Here is a 20,439-nt window from a genome sequence, read left to right on the forward strand (position 1 = left end):
AGAAGTGTGGGCCACTTCTACAAATAAAATTTCCAAAATGACAGAGTTGCCAGCAAGATCCCAGTATACTACTGCCACTTCCCCAAATAGGACTTGCATTTCTGAATAATGTTATACTGCTGGGAAGCACTAAATAGAAGATATTTTTTCCTGGCCCTCTTCTTTACAGAGACACAGAATCTTGAAGGAGCTAGGAATATTTTAGCCTGAAAAGGAGAAGGCTTAGCAATAAAAATGAAGTATTTTAAGCCTTGTCACATGGAAGAGGGATTTGACTATTATGTTTTATTCCACAAAAGAGAACTAGGATCAACGGGTGCAATTTTATAAGAAAACAACTTTTAGCTCGAAAAATAATTTACTAACAATTAGAACTGTCTAAAATTGAAATGGACTGCTTCAAGAGGTAGTGAATTCTCCTTAACCACTCATCAGAAATGTCTTGGAGATTCTTGTTTATATCAGGTTGGATCAGATCAATCTATCGATCAATTAATAAACATTTATTAAGTGTAAACCATTGTGCCAGGAACCAAGCTAAGCACTGTGAATACAAAAAAAGACAAAAGACAGTCTCTGCCCTCTGGAGTTTACCATGTAATGGGGGAGACAACATGCAAAACAAATATGTACAGGATAAATAGGAAATCATTAACAGAGGGAAGGCAATACAACTAAGAAAGGTGAGGAAAGATGGGATTCTAAAGAAGTCAGAGAAGGGGACAGCCAGAGAAAAGGCTCAGGGCCAAGAGGTGGAGTGTCTTATTCTCCAGGTCTTTGTACTTCTCACATCCTATGCAACCCCTCAGAAATCATTGCTGCCAAAATGATTTTCCTTAAGTCTTACTCAATTAACTCTGGTGACTTCCTTAATACCTATATAGGATAAAAATATAAACTACTCTATTTAACATTTAAAATCCCACCTGCCTTTTACAACTCATTTTATATGACTGGGTTTTTTTTTCTCTCCCCTGCCTCCCCATTGCACTCACTGTGACCCAGTCGGACTGTGGGTTTTCTGTTTGTTTTGTTCCTTCGATCCTCCATCTCTAATCTCCATGACTTTGCACTGGCATCCTTGGAATGTACTCTATCCTCTTCTCTACCCCATAGAATTCTTCTCTTCCACCAAAAAGCACCTTCTACATTACTTTTCTTTTCTGCCCAATTGCTAGAACCTTGCTTCCCCAAATACCTTGTATTTAATTAATTTGTATTTATTCTTTTCTATATTTATTCTGTGTACAAACATGCATATAGATATGTATGCTGGCACATAGTAAGTGCTTAATATTTATTAATTGATTGATGAAATAGCAATCAATATATATTCATTAATGTCTACTATGTGCCAGGCACTGTGCTAAGCACTGGGAATACAAAAAAGAGGCAAAAACTTCCCACCCTTAAGAAGTTCACCTTCAAATGTGATGAGAGTATCACTAAAATGAATAAGTGAATAAGCAAACAAATAAATGGATAAGTAGGTAATAGATAGATAGACAGATAACAAATAGAATCACTTTTTAGCCTAAACCAGGCAATATTTGTCAAAAAGACAGAAGACAGAATTTTTCAGTTCTCACTTTGCCTCAGTTTTCTTTGACCAGGACATTGATCTTTGAATCAGAAAGGATGGAACAAAAATGACTAATTTGAGAGGGATAAACAGATGACCTTTGGTGTCTCTTCCAGTTCTAGATCTATGATCCTATGATAAATAGAGATGGAAAAAGTGTCTAGCTGCATTACATGATTCAAGTCAACAAACTTAGACAATAATTTACAATAATATACACAATAATAATGATAGCTGGCTGACACTGACAAAACTTTAAGGTTTACAAAACATTTTACATATAATGTCTCATTTAAATTTCACAATAATCTTGTGATGTAGGTGCTATTATTAGTCTTACTTAACAGATGGGGAAATTGAGGGTGAGAGTCAGCCAGTTGCTAAACATTTACTAAGTGGCTACTATGTGCTGGACACTGCTAAGAGTGGGGGATACAGAAAAGGTAAGAGACAACCTCTGTCCACAAGGAGCTCACAGTCTGAGGAGGGAGATAATAAATGTGTATAAACTAGCTATATACAAGATAAATAGGAAATATTTAAGAAAAAGAAGGCACTAGAATTAAGATAGACTGGGAAATACTTCCTGTAGAAGAGGGGATTTTAGTTGGGACTTAAAGGAAGCCAGAGAGAGTGAAGATGAGGAAAAAGAGAATTCCAGACATGGGGGACAGCTAGAAAAAATGCCTAGAACCTAGAGATATTGTCTCTTGTTTGTAGAACAAGGAGGCCAGTGTCACTAGATCAAAGAATAAATGGTGGAAAGTAAGTTGTAAGAAGAATGGAAAGGTAAGAAGGGGCTAGGTTATTAAGGGCTTTGAATGCCAGAGAAGTTTGTATTTGATGCTGGAATTAACAGAGCTACTGGAGTTTACTGAGTAGGAGTGACATGATCAGATCTATACTTTAGGAAAATCACTTTGAAGGCTGAATGGAAGATGCACTGTAATGAAAAGAGACTTGAGACATGCATATATACCAGTAGGTTATTGCAGTAGTCCAAGAATAGGGTGATGAGGGTCTTCACCAAAGTGGTAGCAATGTCAGAGGGAAGTGGTGGTCTGTTTGAGAGATGTCAGAAAGATGAAATCAATAAGCCTTGGCAATAGTTTGGATATGGGGGGTAAGATAGTAGAACTGAGGATGACACCTAGGTTGTGAGCCTAGAGAATGGGAGGATAATGGGAGGACATTAAGTGACTTGCCTAGTACAAGAATGTATAATTGGAAATAACATTAAATCTGAATGTAAAGATGCACTAGCACCTATATGTTTAATGAATACATCCTCTGTGAAGGACTTATGGTGGATACAGCCAAGAATTGCATAGCATTACAAGGTGTGAATGAGTTACCCTTTGTACCTCTAGAGAGAGTAGCCCATTCAATGAGATAAAAATCACTTAAGTATTAAAATGTTTCTAGAAACATCCATATGATTTAGGACATCTGGAGAAAGGATTGGGTCACTTTTAAAAACTGAAGAGTATTTTTAATGACCCAAGATTCTTACTGATGTAAAAACCCATCTTTTTGATATCAATATTTTTTCATTGATGCTATTGGGCTAGAAATCAATACCATAGTCTCAGAATTACAGAATCACAGCTTTAGAGTTGGAAAGGAACTTAGAGATCATCTTATCCAATCCTCTCATTTTACAGATAAGAAAAGGGATCCAAAGAAATGAAGCAATTTTCCCAAGGTCATACAGGCACAGAGCCAAGATTCAAACCCAGGTTCTGATTCCAAACTCTTTCAACTGTCCCACATAAGTGATACAATGAACAACAGAAAACCTATGGTGAGTGTATATAGATGACCATATATTTACCAAGGATGACTTGCCAATGAGACGTGGTGCAAGAGGAAATGTATGACTACAAAATACACTCCTTTAAATTACCTTGTATATATACTTTAATCTGTGAATGTTAAAATCCCTTTGGTAGAATGTTAAGTATCTCAAAAACAGGAACTGTCCTTTTATCCCATGTAGCTTGGTGCATATACATGTTAGTTTCTGAAATAAATGTTTGTTGATTTGTAAAAGAGATGTAGTAACAGTGAACAGAGCCTGAGTGCTAAAGTAACAATAGTTAGCATTTATATAGTTTGCAAAGTACTTTATAAATATTCTCATTTTATCCTTACAACCACCATGGGAGGTAAGTGTGCTGTGGGCTGCTCAGTGTCCAGCATTTAGCATGATTCCGAGACATGAATAAGAAATGACCAGACCATGTGGGTAGTTCAAGGAAGAACCACGAACTCCATTTATTGATTCTTGGGGCAAGGTTTTTATAGAGCAATGAGACAAAGGAAGGGGACTCAAGTATTCTTATCATTATCTTAGTCTGCCATATCCTGGAAGTGGCATGGCAGTAAGGCTTTTGTTCTCTAGGTGCCAGAAAGTCTTAGGAAAAGTAGTTAACTCCCTTCATAGGCAGTCCCATTACAAATGATGCTCTGGAGAGCAGGCTTCAAGGCCAGAAACCAAACCACATCATCAAGGACATCTGCATAGGAACTGACCACCTAAGAATTCAAACATTTTGGTTTTGAACAACTAAAGTCTTGGGGCAGAGCCTACTGGTCTCAGAACTCAAACAACATCCTTTTAAGTTTAACCCATATTCAAAGATGCTTTAGCAAAGCCACATCTCAGAAGGGCCTTCTATAGGGAACATAATGAGATCTTTATGAGTCCTGGATCAGGCCTCTTTGGCTCCCAACATAGGTGTTATTATCTCCATTTACTGTTGAGAAATCTGAGAAAGATAGTGGTTAAGTGCCTTGTTCAGGTTACACAGCTAACAAGTGTTTGAGGCTGGAGTTGTACTCAAGTCTTCCTAATTCTGTCAGCACTCTATCCATTGCACCATCTGGCTATAAAAAACAATCAGCTAAATACTAAAAGAACAAGAGGAAGGTCCTGACTTGTTGGGCAGATCTTCTACACAGGATTTACAGAAAGACACAGACAAGAACCACAAAAGCATGCTAGGGCTTTGATTTTCAGCAGGAGAGAGAGTCCTCCACAAATTCTACAGATTCACCAAAAATATCAAGGAGTGTGTGTGTGTGTGTGTGTGTGTGTAGTTATATTCATGACAGCATTTAGTATTTTTTGAGTACCCACAATGCACTTGAACTACAAAGAAAATACAAATTTTAGAGTCCCTAATTTGTTTTGTTTTTTTAAGTTCAAAAGTAGGAAATATAATCAGCATACTAAATGTAGGAAGAACATATATATGAGAGCAAAATCAATTAGCAATATGTTTATGAATTTTGGAGTAGTGATCCTTCTAGTCAAATTGTCTATAAACTGGTAATTAGAACCATCAAGTCAGCAAAAGACAGAATTTTGCTTATAAACTTGATTTTACTGGTTACTTTAATAATAGTTGTTTTCCTTTATTTTTTTTAAAGAAATTTAAAAATTTAAGGAATACCATTAATTATAGCAGTTGTGTAGACAGTAATCATTCACCCATGTTGCTTTTTTTTTATCATTTCTTCATAAGGGCTGTTCTCTGCAATGGCATCATACATAGATTATTTTTTTATGGTCTAACTATTAAGGTTTATATTTTTCCATTGAGTTGATAACATAATTTTTCTTTAAAAAAGCATAAACTAAAAATGTTTACGATCCTGGAATTAATCAGTGAATGAATAATATTGTAGGCCACTTATCCATATAATTATCTCAAACAAGATAACCTGCATAAAGTGCTTTGCAAATCTTAAAACACTGTATAAATGCTAGTTAAATGATTGTATTAACCCATAACTTACTTCAATATTTGCCTGACACAATATCAGTGTACTTTTATTTTTTCCTTTCCAAAAGGAAAAAATCAAACTGAATAATTGGAATAACATGAGATGCTATAGTATTAAGGCATGCCTGTTATCAGGAAAGTTGGCAAAATTATCTTCTAAAGACACGTCTGATCATTTTATTCCCCAGCTCAAAAACATTATCTATAGGATAAAATACAAACTCCTTGCCTTGGCATTTTAAATCATCCATATTCTGACCCTAACCTTAAGTTTCCAGCCTTATTTCATTTTTCTCCATCCTAAATATGTTCCTTGCAGGCAAACTGTATATTAATAAGAAATTGAAAGTCCATCTCTCACCTCTGTTTTCCTTTAATCCATTCCCTATACCTGAAATGCACTCCTTCTCTGCCTCTTAGAATCTTTCTCTTCTCTCATAGTTTAGAAAAATTATCATCTCCTCTACAAAGTCTTTCCTTATTCCTTCCTGTCTCCCTCTGCTAGTGTCCTCCCTTTCAATTCCCCCTATTAGAACGTACTTTTTTTTTTAAAGCAACTGGTGTTAAGTAACTTGCTGTAGGTTACACGGCCAGTTATTTCTGGGTGTGGTGCTAAGTATCTGAGCCTGGATTCGATCCCAGGTCATCCCGACTCTGGGGCCGGTGCTCTTACTGTGCTACCTGGCCGCCCCAAGAATGTAAACTTCTTGAGGGCAGGGACTGTATTCCCACACCAGAATACAGTGCCTTTCTTAGAGGTTTAATAAAGGACTGCTGAAGTGAACTGGAATATAAAAATTATTATGGCCTCTGTAAAATTTTTACAAGAATGTTAGTTATTGTTCAAGAAAGAGAGTACACTACCCAACTTACTAGGGGTAGTGTGGCAGAACGAAAAAAGTAATCAATTTAGAATCAGAGGTCCTGGATTCAGTTCCAGATTTACTGATTTCTAGTCACCTATCAACTAGCATTTATTAAGGTACTACTATGTGATAGAACAGACACTGTGTTAGGTGCTGGGGAGACAGAAAAAATAATGCAGTTCCTCTCAAGTAGATTACATTTTATCATGGAAGACTATGTACACACATAGAATAGACAATATAAATGTGATAGTTTAGGGAGTATAGATAGAAGCAGTTGTGGAAATCAGGAAAGCATTCATGAAGAAAGTAAATGCTTGAGCTAAGTCTTAGATTTTTTTTTCTTTTTGCTTTTTGAAGGGGGGAAGGTAGGGCAATTGGGGTTAAGTGATTTGACCAAGGTCATACAGCTCGTTTTGTGTTAAGTGTCTGAGACCAGATTTGAACTCAGGTCCTTCTGACTCCAGGGCCGGTGCTCTATTCATTGCACCACCCAGCTGCCCCTTGAGCTAAGTCTTGAAGGAAGTTCAGAATACTGTGAGGTGGAGATCAGAAGGGAGAGTATTCCAGGCGCAGAGTATAGCCAATGAAAAGTAAAGAGACAGGAGATGAAGTACCACATGTGATTGAATGGCAACTCTGTTACTTTGTGTAATAGAGTACAGGAAAGGAAGTGATGCATATTGAGGCTGGAAAGGTAGGTCAGGTCCATGCCGTGAGACGCTTTAAAAAAGAAATCTGTATTTTGTCTTTGAAGCAATTGGGAACCACTTGAGTTTGAATACGGGAGTAAGGGAGAGAATAGACTTGTAGAAGATAGACGGAAGCAGAGAGCTACCCTTTTAATGAGTAAATTATGCACAGAGAAAAAAACTGTCATTAAGTTGTTTTATTAATATTTCATCAAATTGTAATGTAATATAATAATCACTGTGGTGAGGTATTTCCTAAAACAGGTACCTCCTTTGAAAATTCACATTAGTTATGGGCCTAATTCACAAAGGAATTGGAATTTCCTTTTATATAAATAGGATTTATGAGATTTCAATTATGAATATGGCAAGTATATTTATTATATGAAGTAAAATTTTATGGAGCCCAATATTACAAAGATGTTTTAAAATGGCACTATGAGTATTTGTTGAACCATGCCTCTCCATCTTTTTATTTTTTAACTGACCTAGAAATCCAATTGGCCTCCACTCACATCTCCATTTTTAAAGAATTTCCTCTGAAGTGTTAAGATCACCAAATTAAAAAAAAACAATTTCAGGACACAGTTTTAACAGTTTAAAAAGCAATGTGGCCAAAATGAGAAAAATTTTAAAATATAAAATATGACTGACAGTGTGTCATTAAGAAAAAATATGCTTTGAAGCACATGATACTCACACATTCCACAAAAATAATTCTACCCAAAATAAAACATTTAAAAAGTTTCCCAAAACAAAAATGGGGTATTTTTTTTCCACTGATAGACATGGAAATTCTTAGGTATTACACATTTGCCTTTATTAAATGGGTTTGTAATTAAAATATCACCTATTCAGTATAGAAAATAAAAAATAAAATTCTATTTAAAACCTCCAAATAATAAGTACCAAAGAGAAAGAGATGTACCAAACTGTTCCATTAATTGTAAGATTTAAGAAAGCAAAAATAGTCCAAATATGATTACATTATTAACATGTGATATTTTTCTGTTTTATTATAAATCTTAATCTTTAACTGTGGGACAAAAGCCTAAAAGATAAATTAGGAACAGTTTAGAAGAATATCACTTGTGCATTTTGGGTGCATTACAGTAGTTCTGTTTTCAGAGAAGCTATCAGGAATTCAGATATAAATGTCAAATAATGGAATTTGGTCAAGCAACTCTAAACACCACTTTTACTTAATATGCACGACATGCACATGATGCAGGTAAGGGGAAAAGATTGTATGAATCCATGCATTCAAGGTGAGACAGATTGTTATTATTGTCAAGCGTGCGCCGGACCAGATAGGATGTTGTTAGAAGTCCTATGTACTTATTGTTTTTTCATCCTAGTAAGATGAGAAATGTCTTCCTCTGAGCATCTTCTTCATTTGGTTTCCTGAGCTTTCTTTGCATTCTGTTTTTCTTTTGCCTAGAAGTTAAAAGTCAGACTATGACACAAATTCGAGAGCAGCAATCATACAAGATTTTCTCTTGAAATATATTTCTTTTCTAGGACGTACCAAATGTACACCTTTGTTGAAAACACTTTCTACTACGCCACCTGAGCCCTTCTGTAAAATGATTTACAAAGATCATCCCCTTCCTAAGTAGAAACCACTTAAGATGATATTTAGTCTTCAGCTCCTTTCTATTTGAAACTAATCTTTCAACTCTGTTACTCTGAATAGCTCGCTCCACAAATACATTAACTCCTTCAATTATAATATTAGTAACTGACATTTGATTTATAGTCTTACATATGATCTACTTTGATACTATTAAGATGCAATAAGGGTAGGTTCCAAAAGGATTATTATCCCCATTTTATAGATAAAGAAACTGGGACTCAGTTAAGCGACTTGACCATGGCCATACAATTAATATGAGAGACAGAATTTGAACCCAAGTCTCCAAGTTCAATGTTTCCACTATACCAATCTAGCACATAAGAAGGATACAACAAGGTCTGAGAGTATAAGGCTTTCAAAGTTAAATATTTAAGTTTATGTTTTATACTAAAGGGAACAGAATGGAGTTGGCTGAGTAGGGGAGTGATAAGATCAGATCTGCACTTAAGGAAAATTACTTTGGTAGCAATCTATAGGACTAGAATATAACAGGCTTCAAACAAGAAGGGCAATCAGGCCTGCAATAATCTAGGCGACAGACGATGAATGTCTGTAGATGGTAGCTGTGTGAGTAATGAAAGGAATGGATGTGAAAAGATGGCAAAACTTGGCAAGTGCCTGGACATTTGGGTGAGGAGAGTGAAGAGTCAAAATGATATCAAAGTTACTAACCAGGGACACTGAAAGAATGGTAGTTCCTTTCAAAAGAAATAGGGAAGAGAAGTGGATTTTGCAGAAAATGAGCCCTATTTTGAATGTGTTGATTCTGAAATGTTTCCAAGATAGCTAGTTTAAAATTTTCAATTGGTAATTGGTGTCACAGGACTGAAGCTCAGGGAAGAGAGTGGGGCTGAATATATAGATCTGTGAGTCACTTAGTACCACAAAGACAATAATTCTAACCATGGGAGTAGATAAAGGCACCAAGATAAAGAGTGTAGAGAGAAAAGAGGGTCGAAGAGCCTCAGGGAAAACTCACACAGAGGAAAAGTGATTATAGATAATGAGTCAACAAAGAAGCTATTTTTAAAAGTCTCTAGGGGTATATGGAAACTGTTTTTCTCTCATAGATAGGGAAATGGTTTGGAGACAAGTAACAGAGAATAAATATAAATGGTACTTTTCTGGCTAGCAAAATAAACAATATTTGGTAGATCAATGCTATTATCTTCAAATTTGAAGATTGTAGTCACTAAATTATTCCAGAGTAAAGCTGTGGAGATAAACCTAAGGAAGGCGATGTGAGTGGGGCAGATAAGCAAGTAAAGTTTTGATTAAAAAAAAGCAGTTACCTGACATTAACATGGAGCTTTAAAGTTCAAAAAGTACTACAAATACATTAGCCAATTTGAGCCTCACAGCAATATTCTTAAGGCAGCTACTATAAGCTATAATTATATCCTTATTAGGGATGAGAAAACTGAGTCACAGAAAGGTTGTGACTTGTTCATATACACAGGGTTATTAAGCATTAAGGAAGGGACTGAAAACCAGGTCTTCTGTACTTCATACTGGCTATCCAATACACTATGATGTGGAAAAGACTAAGACAATCCAGATATAGAAAATAAGTAATTTCTATAAAATGGTACGAAGTAACTCAACCTACAACAGAGGCCAAAAAGGCCAACAAAAAATAACTCATTCTAGAAATTCATGCAAATTCACTGTGCTAAAGCATCTTAAATACTAGGTGCTGTTTTAGGAAGTTCATTCATTCAACAAACAATATTAAGGACCTGTTTGCTTAATACAAAAAAATACAAAAGAAAAATATTGTTCCTGCCCTTTAGGAAATTACACTTCCTGGAGAATATAACATGTTCATAGGTTAAGTAAAGTAAGATAATTTGAAGAGGTAAAGCAAACAAATAGAGGGATCTGGAAATGGATCTGGCAAAGGAGGTAGAATATGAGCATAGCCTTTAAAGAAACTAAGGATTCTAAGAGAAATGGATGAAAAGGACAAGCACTTCAGGCTTGAGCAAAGGCCCAAAGTCTAGAGAGAGAATGCCAGGTTCTGGGAACAGATGATAAGCCAATCTGGCTAGAACAGAGTATACGAAAGATAACGATGTGCAATAAATTTGGAAAGGTGAAGTGACATATTGTGATATATCTAATTGTCAAGGGGAGGTGTTTATACATGGTCCTAAAGGCAATGGAATGCCAATGAAGCTTTTCTTTAAATGAAGTAAAACAGTGAGACCCAAGTCTAAGGAAGATAATTCTGACAGCTGAGTGGATGGACAGGACAGAAAAACCTGGAAGTAGGAAAAGTAACTAGAATGTTATTGCAATAGTACAGGCAAAGGCAATAAAGACCTGAATCTGAGTAGTAGCAGTGGGAAGTGGATTGGAAGAAGTTATTTGAAATGTGGAGAGAGAACCTATAAGGTTTGGCAAATGTCCAAACATGTGGAGTTGGAGAAAGGACGGAGCTTAAAGATAACTACAAGCTATAAACCCAAGTGAATAGAAAGATTACCCTCAAAAGAAGTAAGAAAGTTTGGAAGAGGCATAGGTAGAGGTAAGTTTCGTTTTTGACATTATGACTTTGAGGTTTATGGCATATCCATGCCAAGATGTCTAGCAGGAAGCTGTACATCTAGACTGATACATCTAGGAGGAAGCTGAGCTCAGGAGAGAGATTATGGATCTGTAGAGATGAAATCTGAGCCCATCAGAACTAATAAGGTAACCAAGGGAGAAAATCTGAAAGATAAAAAAAGACTAAGAACATAGTATTAAGGAACACACCCACACCTCACAGGCAGATGAATGGTGATTCTTTTTTTTTTTTTAATGAATGGTGAGTCTACCAAAGAGAATGAGAAGATTTGGATAGGAGGGAAACCAGAAGGTAGGAGAGAGTTATTCAGGAAGAAGGCAGTTATATTCTAGATCAAGATTTTAAAAAGTGGTAATAATACTGTTTTATGACCAATATTGATTGTTATATAGACTGTGTATCTAATTTCTGGGACATATTTAAAATGTAAGAGATGTAAAGCTATTATGCAAGCTTATTAATCAAGAATTCCCTATCAGAGTACATTCAGAATCATGATTAGTATAAAAGGATTATGAGAGGATTAAGAGTGATCCTGTATCATTTTCTTATTGATCCTATAGCAACTGATTTTGTCCCGTAACTGCTTAAGTCATGCTTCTTTGTCTCTGAATACAGTTCAGAGTGCAGCTGGCCTGGGTTAAGTTTAAAAGTCCAGCTGTTACCTCAAGGAATTTTGCTAACCTTGGAGAATTTGTGTGAAAGAGAGTTGGGCCTGATAACTTTATCCACCAAGTTATCCTTCTAGGATATCTGGTTTCCTGTTCAGAGTATTGGCTATGTTGCACCTGGACTCAAAAAATGAACACTTCTTAGTCTCATGAGAGAAAGGGGGGATTGCTGGTCCCTTATTACCAAACCTCCAAATCAATCATGTTTCCTGCATATCAGCTTTGTAATTAATCATGTTGCCCTCAATCCCAAGATGTCATCATCTACTGTTCTGTTCTTTGTTCTGTACTCCCCAAACCATATAAAAGAAGAACTCTCCTCTTGTCTGGTCTTTGGCATAAATGGAAGCAAGCCACTGACCCATTTATTGACAGGTAGCATGCCCTTGCTAATAAATGTAATCTTGCTAAGAAATCTGCCTCAGTTTTTATCCTTTTGTTAAATTCCAATCATGACAATTACAATGATCCAATCAAACATTTTTTAAGTACCTACTAAATGAAAGGTAAAACAAAACCAAAAAAGTTTCTGGCCTCAAGGAGTTTGCATTCTACAGAGGAGTACTCTAGAAAATATTGTTTAATTCCCGGCAATAGTTTTAAGAATGAACAATTGAAAATACCATGCTCTCTCCACTGCACTATGCAGTCTCTCATAACAAAAGTTAAAGTGTTTTTTTTAATGCATAAAAAAATAAACTTTGTTTTTTTTGCTTTTAGGAGGGTAGGGCAATTGAGGTTAAGTGACTCGCCCAAGGTCACACGGCTACTAAGTATCTGAGGCCACATCTGAACTCAGGTCCTCCTGACTCCAGGGCAGGTACTTTATTTACTGCACCACCTAGCTGTCCCCAAAATAAACATGTTTAAAGAAGCATAAGAGGGTGTGTGTGTGTGTGTGTGTGTGTGTGTGTGTGTGTGTGTGTGTAAAAGGTGATTCAATAAACCCCAAAATAAAATAAAATGAAAGAGTAATATACAGCAGTCTGAATCTTCCTTTTAATATTACTAGTTATTCATAGTCTGCCATCTCATGTCCAAAATTGTATGTAATGCTAATTCAAGTTTCAAGGCAAGGAAGCATTCTGATTTTTAAGGCAAAAAGAAGACAATATGTGGTAATTATAGCTAATGGAAAGATCATAGCTTCATGACTCCAACTTCCCTTTTCCAATATGAAATTTCTTGATATTCACATGTACAGAAGACATGAAAAGTGGGACAGATTTGAGAACAGTTTGATCTTGTATCATTTTCTTATTGATCCTGTAGTAACTGATTTAGTAACTTATTTTTCTTATAACAAAGTGCTAGAATTTCATGCTACTTTTATGCTAGAATTTGGAATGTGATAATGTTAAGAAGGCCAGATTGAAACTTTTTTTTAGTAAATTTTCACATTAATAGTAACAAAGTAGAAAAAGCCATGTTTAGAAGTATAAAATTACTTTCAAGGACTAGTAAAGTACTCATTAATATAAACAGCAGATAATAATGATCAAAATACTGATATACTTGTCAGCAATGGTATTTAGGGAAATATTTATTAGTCTAGTTTGACTTGCTATTATGTAACTAAAGATATTAAATCTCTATTTCTTATTAATATTTTATAATGTAGATTTCTATAATTCAAGCTGTTTTTAACCCCTGAGCAAAGAAATTTAGACTAGGAGTAAGAGACCATGATTTTTGTGCTAGCCAGTTGTTGGACTTTGGGACATAATTTTTAGGCCTGAGTTTCTTCATCTGTAACCTATGGGAACTGAATTCTAGATGGTCTTTTCCAGCTCTAAAATTCGTATCCTGATACCAGTTTGTCTTTGTGATATATTACTATATTTCAAACCCTCAAAATTTTTTAAAAATAATTTTTCATCAAGGGACAAGACAAATATGGACCTAATTCTTCAACTAAATCTTCTAACTCAATACTGGAAATTCAGAAAATGTGAAAGCTTCCTAAGTGGTGAAAATTTTTTTCCTATTCTTTGAACTTAGGTTATAACTATCACATTTGTCATCATAACTAAAAACCAAAACCATAAAATTTAAATGACTAACAAAATTTAACTTACATGCCAAAATTAAGATTTCCTACACATTTTGGGAAAATTTAACATAAGTAATCATGACTTACCTTTTCTACTAGTGGGATTAACTGCTGGTGTTCTGCTAAAGTCTTTAATAGCTCCATGATGAAAGGCAGATAATTATGCTTTCTTCTAATATTTTCAATCTGAAAATGAATAAAAAATACTGCAGAATATTATCTTCCCCATACTAAATTTTAAAAAGTAATCTCATGTAAATACCATCTAAGAAATAAGTACCAATGCAGAATATAGACTTATAACAGGCATTACATTTTAAAAAAGAAATACCAAACTTGTAAAGTCATATGAATATGTATACCTCATTCAGTAATGCACTGTCGTAATTTTAGATAAAAAAAATGAATTTAATATTCTTATTAAGTGTTTCACAAAGTACTAGTTCCATGCTTTATGGAAGTAACCCTAGGTTCAGTAAGGCTATGTCAACAGAAAGTAAATTACAACAGGTTCTATCATGCTAGAAAGGATTTGAGCATGGTCCCAACAATGGACTATTTCTGCTTTCTGGGGTCCAACATAGCTTATCACCACTTGGCTGACCACTCAATAGCAAATTCTTTGGTTATAGCAACCTACAAAACATAGGAAAAAGCAAAACAACTCTAGGTCCTGTGCTATGCCATTTTACTTATATAATGGTAGTGGCATAGAGGTAGGTGATGTTGTAAGAGATGTTATTGAAGTCAAATCAACAAAACTTGGAAAATATTTGGATATAGGAGGTAAAAGAGAAGAGTCAAGGATGAGTATGAACCTAGGAAAAGGAAAGTTTGGAGGAAGAGATAAAAATACGAGTTTCATTTTGGATGTGTTGGGTGGGATATTCAGGTGGATGTGTCCAGCAGGATTGGAATATTAAGAAAATATAAGTGTCTCTTAATTCTGAGATTAACCTTTTTATGTCTATAAAAAAAAAAGTATGTTACCCAACTGGTAAACGGCCAAGGGATATGAACAGGCAGTTTTCAGAGGAAGAAATTAAAGCTCTCTATAGTCATATGAAAAAATGCTCTAAATCACTATTGATTAGGGAGATGCAGATCAAAATAACAAAATAACTCTGAGGTACCTTGGATTGGCTAACATGAGAAAACAGGAAAATGACAAGTGCTGGAGAAGATGTGGGGAAAGTTGAACACTAATTCATTATGGGTAGAGCTGTGAACTGATCTAACAATTCTGGAGAACAATTTGGAACTATACCCAAAGGGCTATACAAATGTGCACACCCTTTGACTCAGTAATACCGCTTTTAGGGCTATATCTCAAAGAGATCATAAAAATGGGAAAAGTCCCCACATGTAGAAAAATATTCATAGCTGTTCTTTTTGTGGTGGCCAAGAACTGGAAATTGGGTTAGAAACAGGACCTCTGTGCAATTCCAGCTCCGGCTCCCACCACCTCCAATTCATGTAAAAGGGGACTCTAAACAAACTCTGGAGCTACAGAACCCACAAAATGACACAGAGAAGCTAACCTCCCACTGAGGACAGATCAGTAGGCCAGCAGGATTCGGCCAGCGCAGTGCTCTGGGAGCCGAGCCCAGCCCCATGCTGAGATTTTAGCCCTAGGGCAGGCCTGACCAAGCACAAGCTGAAGGGACTCCAGATCACCAGCAGTTGTGGTGGTCCAGAATTATCAACATATAGATGCTAAGGACAAAGTGAGAGGTCAGTGCAGTGTGGACTTTGAGACCCAGTAGTTGGGAGTGTGTGGGCTATTGCCCCCGGGGCGACAAGTCACTGAGGGCCGCAGCCCCCGCCAGGTGGAAGCTTCTGCTCCTGGCCTGCAGAGTGTAGGGGGACCAAGCGACCCTCTACTGAGGGGTAATTGCTCTTGCTTTAACCTGCTTAGACCTGGATTCCAGTCTAAGGTGGAGATACTGGGGTGTGCACAGCGTGCGGAGGCTTCAGAGAGGGCACCCAACTGATACCTCTGGCAGCTAAGAAAACCCCAGCATTTGGAACGAAGCCCCCCTATCTGGTGGCAGAGTCCTACTGTGGCAAAAAGCCCAAAAGTCAAGTAATTGAGTGGCAAAATGAGCAGGCAAAGGAAGCAAACCAAACAAAGCAATCCAACATTAGACTCCTATTTTGGGGACAAAAAGGATCAAAGCATGGAACAGGAGGAAGACAGTGAAGTCAGAACTCTTGCACCAAAAACTTCCAAGAAAAATATGAGCTGGTTACAGGCCATAGAGGACCTTAAGAAGCGGATAAAAGAAGTGGAGGAAAAATTGGCAAGAGAAATGAGAACAATGAAAGAAAATTACAAAATGAGAGTCAACAGCCCGACTAAGGAAAATAACACCTTAAAAAACAGACTAACTCAAATAGCAAAAGAGGCTCAAAAAGGCAATGAGAAGAATGCCTTAAAAAGCCGTATTTGCCAGATGGAAAAAGAATCTCAAAAGCTCACTGAGAAGAATCATTCCTTCAGAATTAGATTGGAGCAAATGGAAGCTAATGACTTTATGAGAAATGAAGGTGCTATTAAACAGATCCAAACAAATGAAAGAATAGAAGGCAATGTGAAATATCTCATGGGAAAAACCACTGACTTGGAAAATAGATCCAGGAGAGATAATTTAAAAATTAACTGGACTACCTAAAAGCTGATCAAAGAAAGAACCTAGAAATCATCCTCCAAGAAATTCTCAAGGAAAACTGCCCTGAAGTTTTAGAAACAGAGAGCAAAATAGAGGTTGAAACAATCCACCGATCACCCCTGAAAAAGATCCCCAAAAGAAAACTCCTAGGAATAGTATAGTCAGGTTCAGAAATTCCCAGATCAAGGAGAGAATATTACAAGCAGCCAGAAAGAAACAATTTGAATATTGTGGAAACACAATCAGGATAACTCAGGATCAGGCAGCTTCTACACTGAGGGACTGAAGGGCTTGGAATATGATATTCTGGGGGTCAAAGGACCTGGGATTAAAACCAAGAATCACCTATCCAGCAAAACTGAGTATCATGTTTCAGGGGAAAATATGGTCATTCAGTGGAATAGAGAACTTTCAAGCATTCTTGATGAAAAAACCAGAGTTGAATACAAAATATGACATTCAGATACAAGAAGCATGAGAAGGTAAACAAGGAAAAGAAATCATAAGGAATTTATCAAAGTCGAACTATTAACATTCCTACATGGAAAAACAATCATTGTAACTGATGAAACATTTCTCACTATGAAAATAGTTGAAAGGAATATATATATATGTCTATTTCGGAGGGTATACAGGCATGTGAATACATATGTGAATGTGTATATATGTTTACAGGTATACATAGAGAGCACAGGATCAATTTAATAGGAAGGAATGATACTTACAAGGTGAAATTAAGAGGTGAGAGAGGAATATAATGAGAGGAGATGGGGAAAATTATCTCATACAGAAGGGGCAAGGGAAAATGGCTATAATAGAGGGGAAGATTAGGAAGGCAAAAGGGAATGGGTCAACCTTATTCTCATTGAATTTGGCTTGGGGAGGGAATGACATACACACTAAACAGGGTATCTCACCCTACAACAGAGTAGGGGGGAAGAGGATGAGAGGGGGGATGACGGAAGGGAGGGCAGGCTGGGAGGAGGGAAGTTGAAAGCACCCACTTTTGAAAAGGGACAGGATCAAAGTAGAGAACAGAACAAGTGGGAGGTGGGATAGGAGGGAGGGAAATATAGTCAGTCTTTTACAACATATCTACTATGGTAATGTTTTGCATTAGCTACACATGTACAACTTATGCTGAACTGCTTATCTTCCCAGTAAGGGTGGGTGACAAGGGAGGAAGGGAATGAATCTGGAATTCAAAGTTTTAAAATCAAATGTTCAAAACTGTATATAATTATATATAATTATTAATACTATTTTACATGTAATTGGGAAATAAGTTATACAGGCACTGGGGCATAGAGATCCACCATGCCCTACTGGAAAAGTTGAAGCGGGTATGGGAGAAGATATGGGAGAGAGCAGACTGGAGAAGGCATTATCCTGTAGGACTGCTATTTAGGGGTGGTGGGTAGGGGAAAAACAGGAGAAAATTTGTATCTCAAAATCTGGCAGAAATGAATGATGTAAATCAGAAGTTAATAAAGCATTTGGAAAAAAAAAAGAACTGGAAATTGGGGAGTTGTCCATCAATTGGGGAATGGCTGAACAAGTTTGGTATATGAATGCAGTGGAATACTATTGTGCTATAAGAAATGATGAACAGGAAGACTTCAGAAAAACCTAGAAACTTATATGAACTGATGCTGAGTGAAGTGAGCAGAACAGAAAAACACTGTACTAGTAATAGCCATAGTGTGCAATGACTGATTTTGAAAGACTTAGATCTTCTCAGCAATGCAAGGACCTAAAACAATTCCAAATGACTCATGATGGAAAATGCCATCCACATCCAGAGAAAGAACTATAGAGTTAGAATGCAGAAGGAAGCAGACTATTTTCTTTTTTGTTTTGTTTTTCTTTTTCATGGTTTCTCCCATTTGTTGTAATTCTTCTTTGTAACATAACTTATGTGAAAATGTGTTTAATAGGAATGTATGTGTAGAGCCTATATCAGATTACATGCCCTCTTGGGGAAGGAGGGATATGAGGACAGGGGAGAAGATTTAAAACTTATGAAAGTGAATGCTGAAAACTAAAAATAAACTAATAAAAAAAAAAAAGTATAGGACTCCATTTTGTTTTCTGAGAAATATTTCTTCATTATCAACAACTGCAGAAATACTAAAATCTAACTGCATTGTACCTAGATAAAAGAAGGACAGTTATCTTATTTCTAAAGTCCAATAAAGATCTTTGAATTAAGCTAAAGCCAATAGCCAACCAAAGGCTTAAATTAAAATCTTTTAAAATAATTTATCTTTTCAAAAAGGAAAGAGAAAAAACGTGGATTAATAATAAATTCAAAAGGGAAGGTGTAGGTTCACCTGTAGATAAAAACAACAAACACAAACTTGGCAATAATGCTGTCCACAAGATGGCTTCTGTGAGAGCAATTTTAGATAGACAAATCCACTGACAATTCCAGATAAGTTATTTCATTCCACCATTATACAGGTGAAGTAAATTCACCTGGGATCTGCAGCCTATTGAGTCTCACAAGCATTTCAGATTCCCCTCCCTATAGGAATCTATTAACCAGCCCAAGACAACAATTTGAGGTAAATTCATAGGAGGTACGAACTCTTAAGTCACCACTCTAACTGGAACCTGAAAATTTCTCCAAGTTTCTCTATTAACTAACTACTAAGCATTTTCTCCTTCCCTAGACTCTGCCCAAGACTAATGTCTTCTTCAATTTCTTTTCCAACCTTTTGCTCTCCTAATCCTTGCTACAGTAGGTAGAAATCTTTTCCCATACTCATCCCTTTTCAATTCAGCTACTCCTCTTCCCCTAGTCCGTATCCTTCTGTGCCCATCACTTACATGATGTCCTTTGGAACATTTACTTCAAAAAAGTATTCGCGGGGGGGGGGGGGGGCGGCTAGGTGGCACACTGAATAGATAACCAGTCCTGGAGTCAGAAGGATCTGAGTTCAAATCCGACCTCAGACACTTAACACTTACTAGCTGTGTGACTTTGGGCAAGTCACTTAACCCTAATTGCCATGCCTTCCCCCCTCCAAAAAGCAAAAAAAAAAAAAAAAAAAGTATACAGTTTGGGTACACCCTCTATCCACAAAGATCACAACCCCTCTACAACCCACTAGATGGCCAAGAGTTGCTGTAACTCAGAAGTACATCACCTTATAGCTCTAGGGGCAATAAGCCTCTGAACTGATTAGAAATATATAATTCATCAGAGTCCACCCTCTTGGTCTTTCCAAATTGGCAGGACACTACACTCCATTTACATATCCTTTGAAACAGCATTACCATCTCTGTGCCATGATGAAGTACAGGAGTAGGTCTTTACTTGGAATTATAAGGTCACAACCTCTATTATCGTAATTTGCTTTATGCCCCTACTAGACTGTAAGTTCCTTAAGAGCATGTAGAGTGATGCTTTAAGCCCAACACCCAACACAATGCAGTATATATAGAAAGTACTTCATAAACATTTGTCAAATGGAACTATTAATGTAAACTATAGTCATAACTTCATTTACAAAACCCAATTCATTGCAGTTCACAGCAAATGACCAAGATGATGAATAAAAATCTACTTACTGTGTATATACAACACACAACACACACACATACGATTCTTATAGCTATAACACTATATATTCAAAAATTTTCTTGATCTTTTTAAAGTGAATGCTTTACTGCTGCTTTTTCTTTCTTCTTATTCTTCAAGACTAAGATCAAGAAAGCCTGTTCAGTTTACCGCATGCTGTCTTGAAAGACTAGCTATCTAGATTCACATGTGACTATTCAGTTATCATTTATATCTAGCAGGACCCGATGACTCTACAGATTTTATTCCTTCATATAAGTAAGGTCTTCTTTATTTTATTTAGCTTCTCTCTTCAGGTACATGGTAAATAGGTGGAAC

At 36.4% G+C, this 20,439-nt stretch overlaps 1 protein-coding gene across 7 annotated transcripts in view; it reads right to left on the reverse strand.

Annotated features, from left to right (window-relative positions):
• UCHL5 (ubiquitin C-terminal hydrolase L5) overlaps window positions 1-20,439 on the reverse strand; it is a 60,501-nt gene that overhangs the window by 16,499 nt on the left and 23,563 nt on the right. For 3 of the 7 annotated variants that reach the window (XM_069074454.1, XM_069074453.1, XM_069074458.1), the window contains one exon: window positions 13,951-14,049. In XM_069074454.1, coding sequence (XP_068930555.1) covers window positions 13,951-14,049 — 99 coding nt within the window. Of the gene's footprint in view, window positions 1-7,113; window positions 8,369-13,950; window positions 14,070-20,439 lie in introns of those variants that run through there. The other 4 variants (XM_069074457.1, XM_069074456.1, XM_069074459.1 and 1 more) reach the window with 3 other exon arrangements.

The sequence above is a fragment of the Petaurus breviceps genome, unplaced genomic scaffold (genome assembly GCF_028583685.1).
Source record: "Petaurus breviceps papuanus isolate PSGF00001 unplaced genomic scaffold, PetGlider_PUasm1.0 90895, whole genome shotgun sequence".
NCBI classification, from domain to species: domain Eukaryota; kingdom Metazoa; phylum Chordata; class Mammalia; order Diprotodontia; family Petauridae; genus Petaurus; species Petaurus breviceps.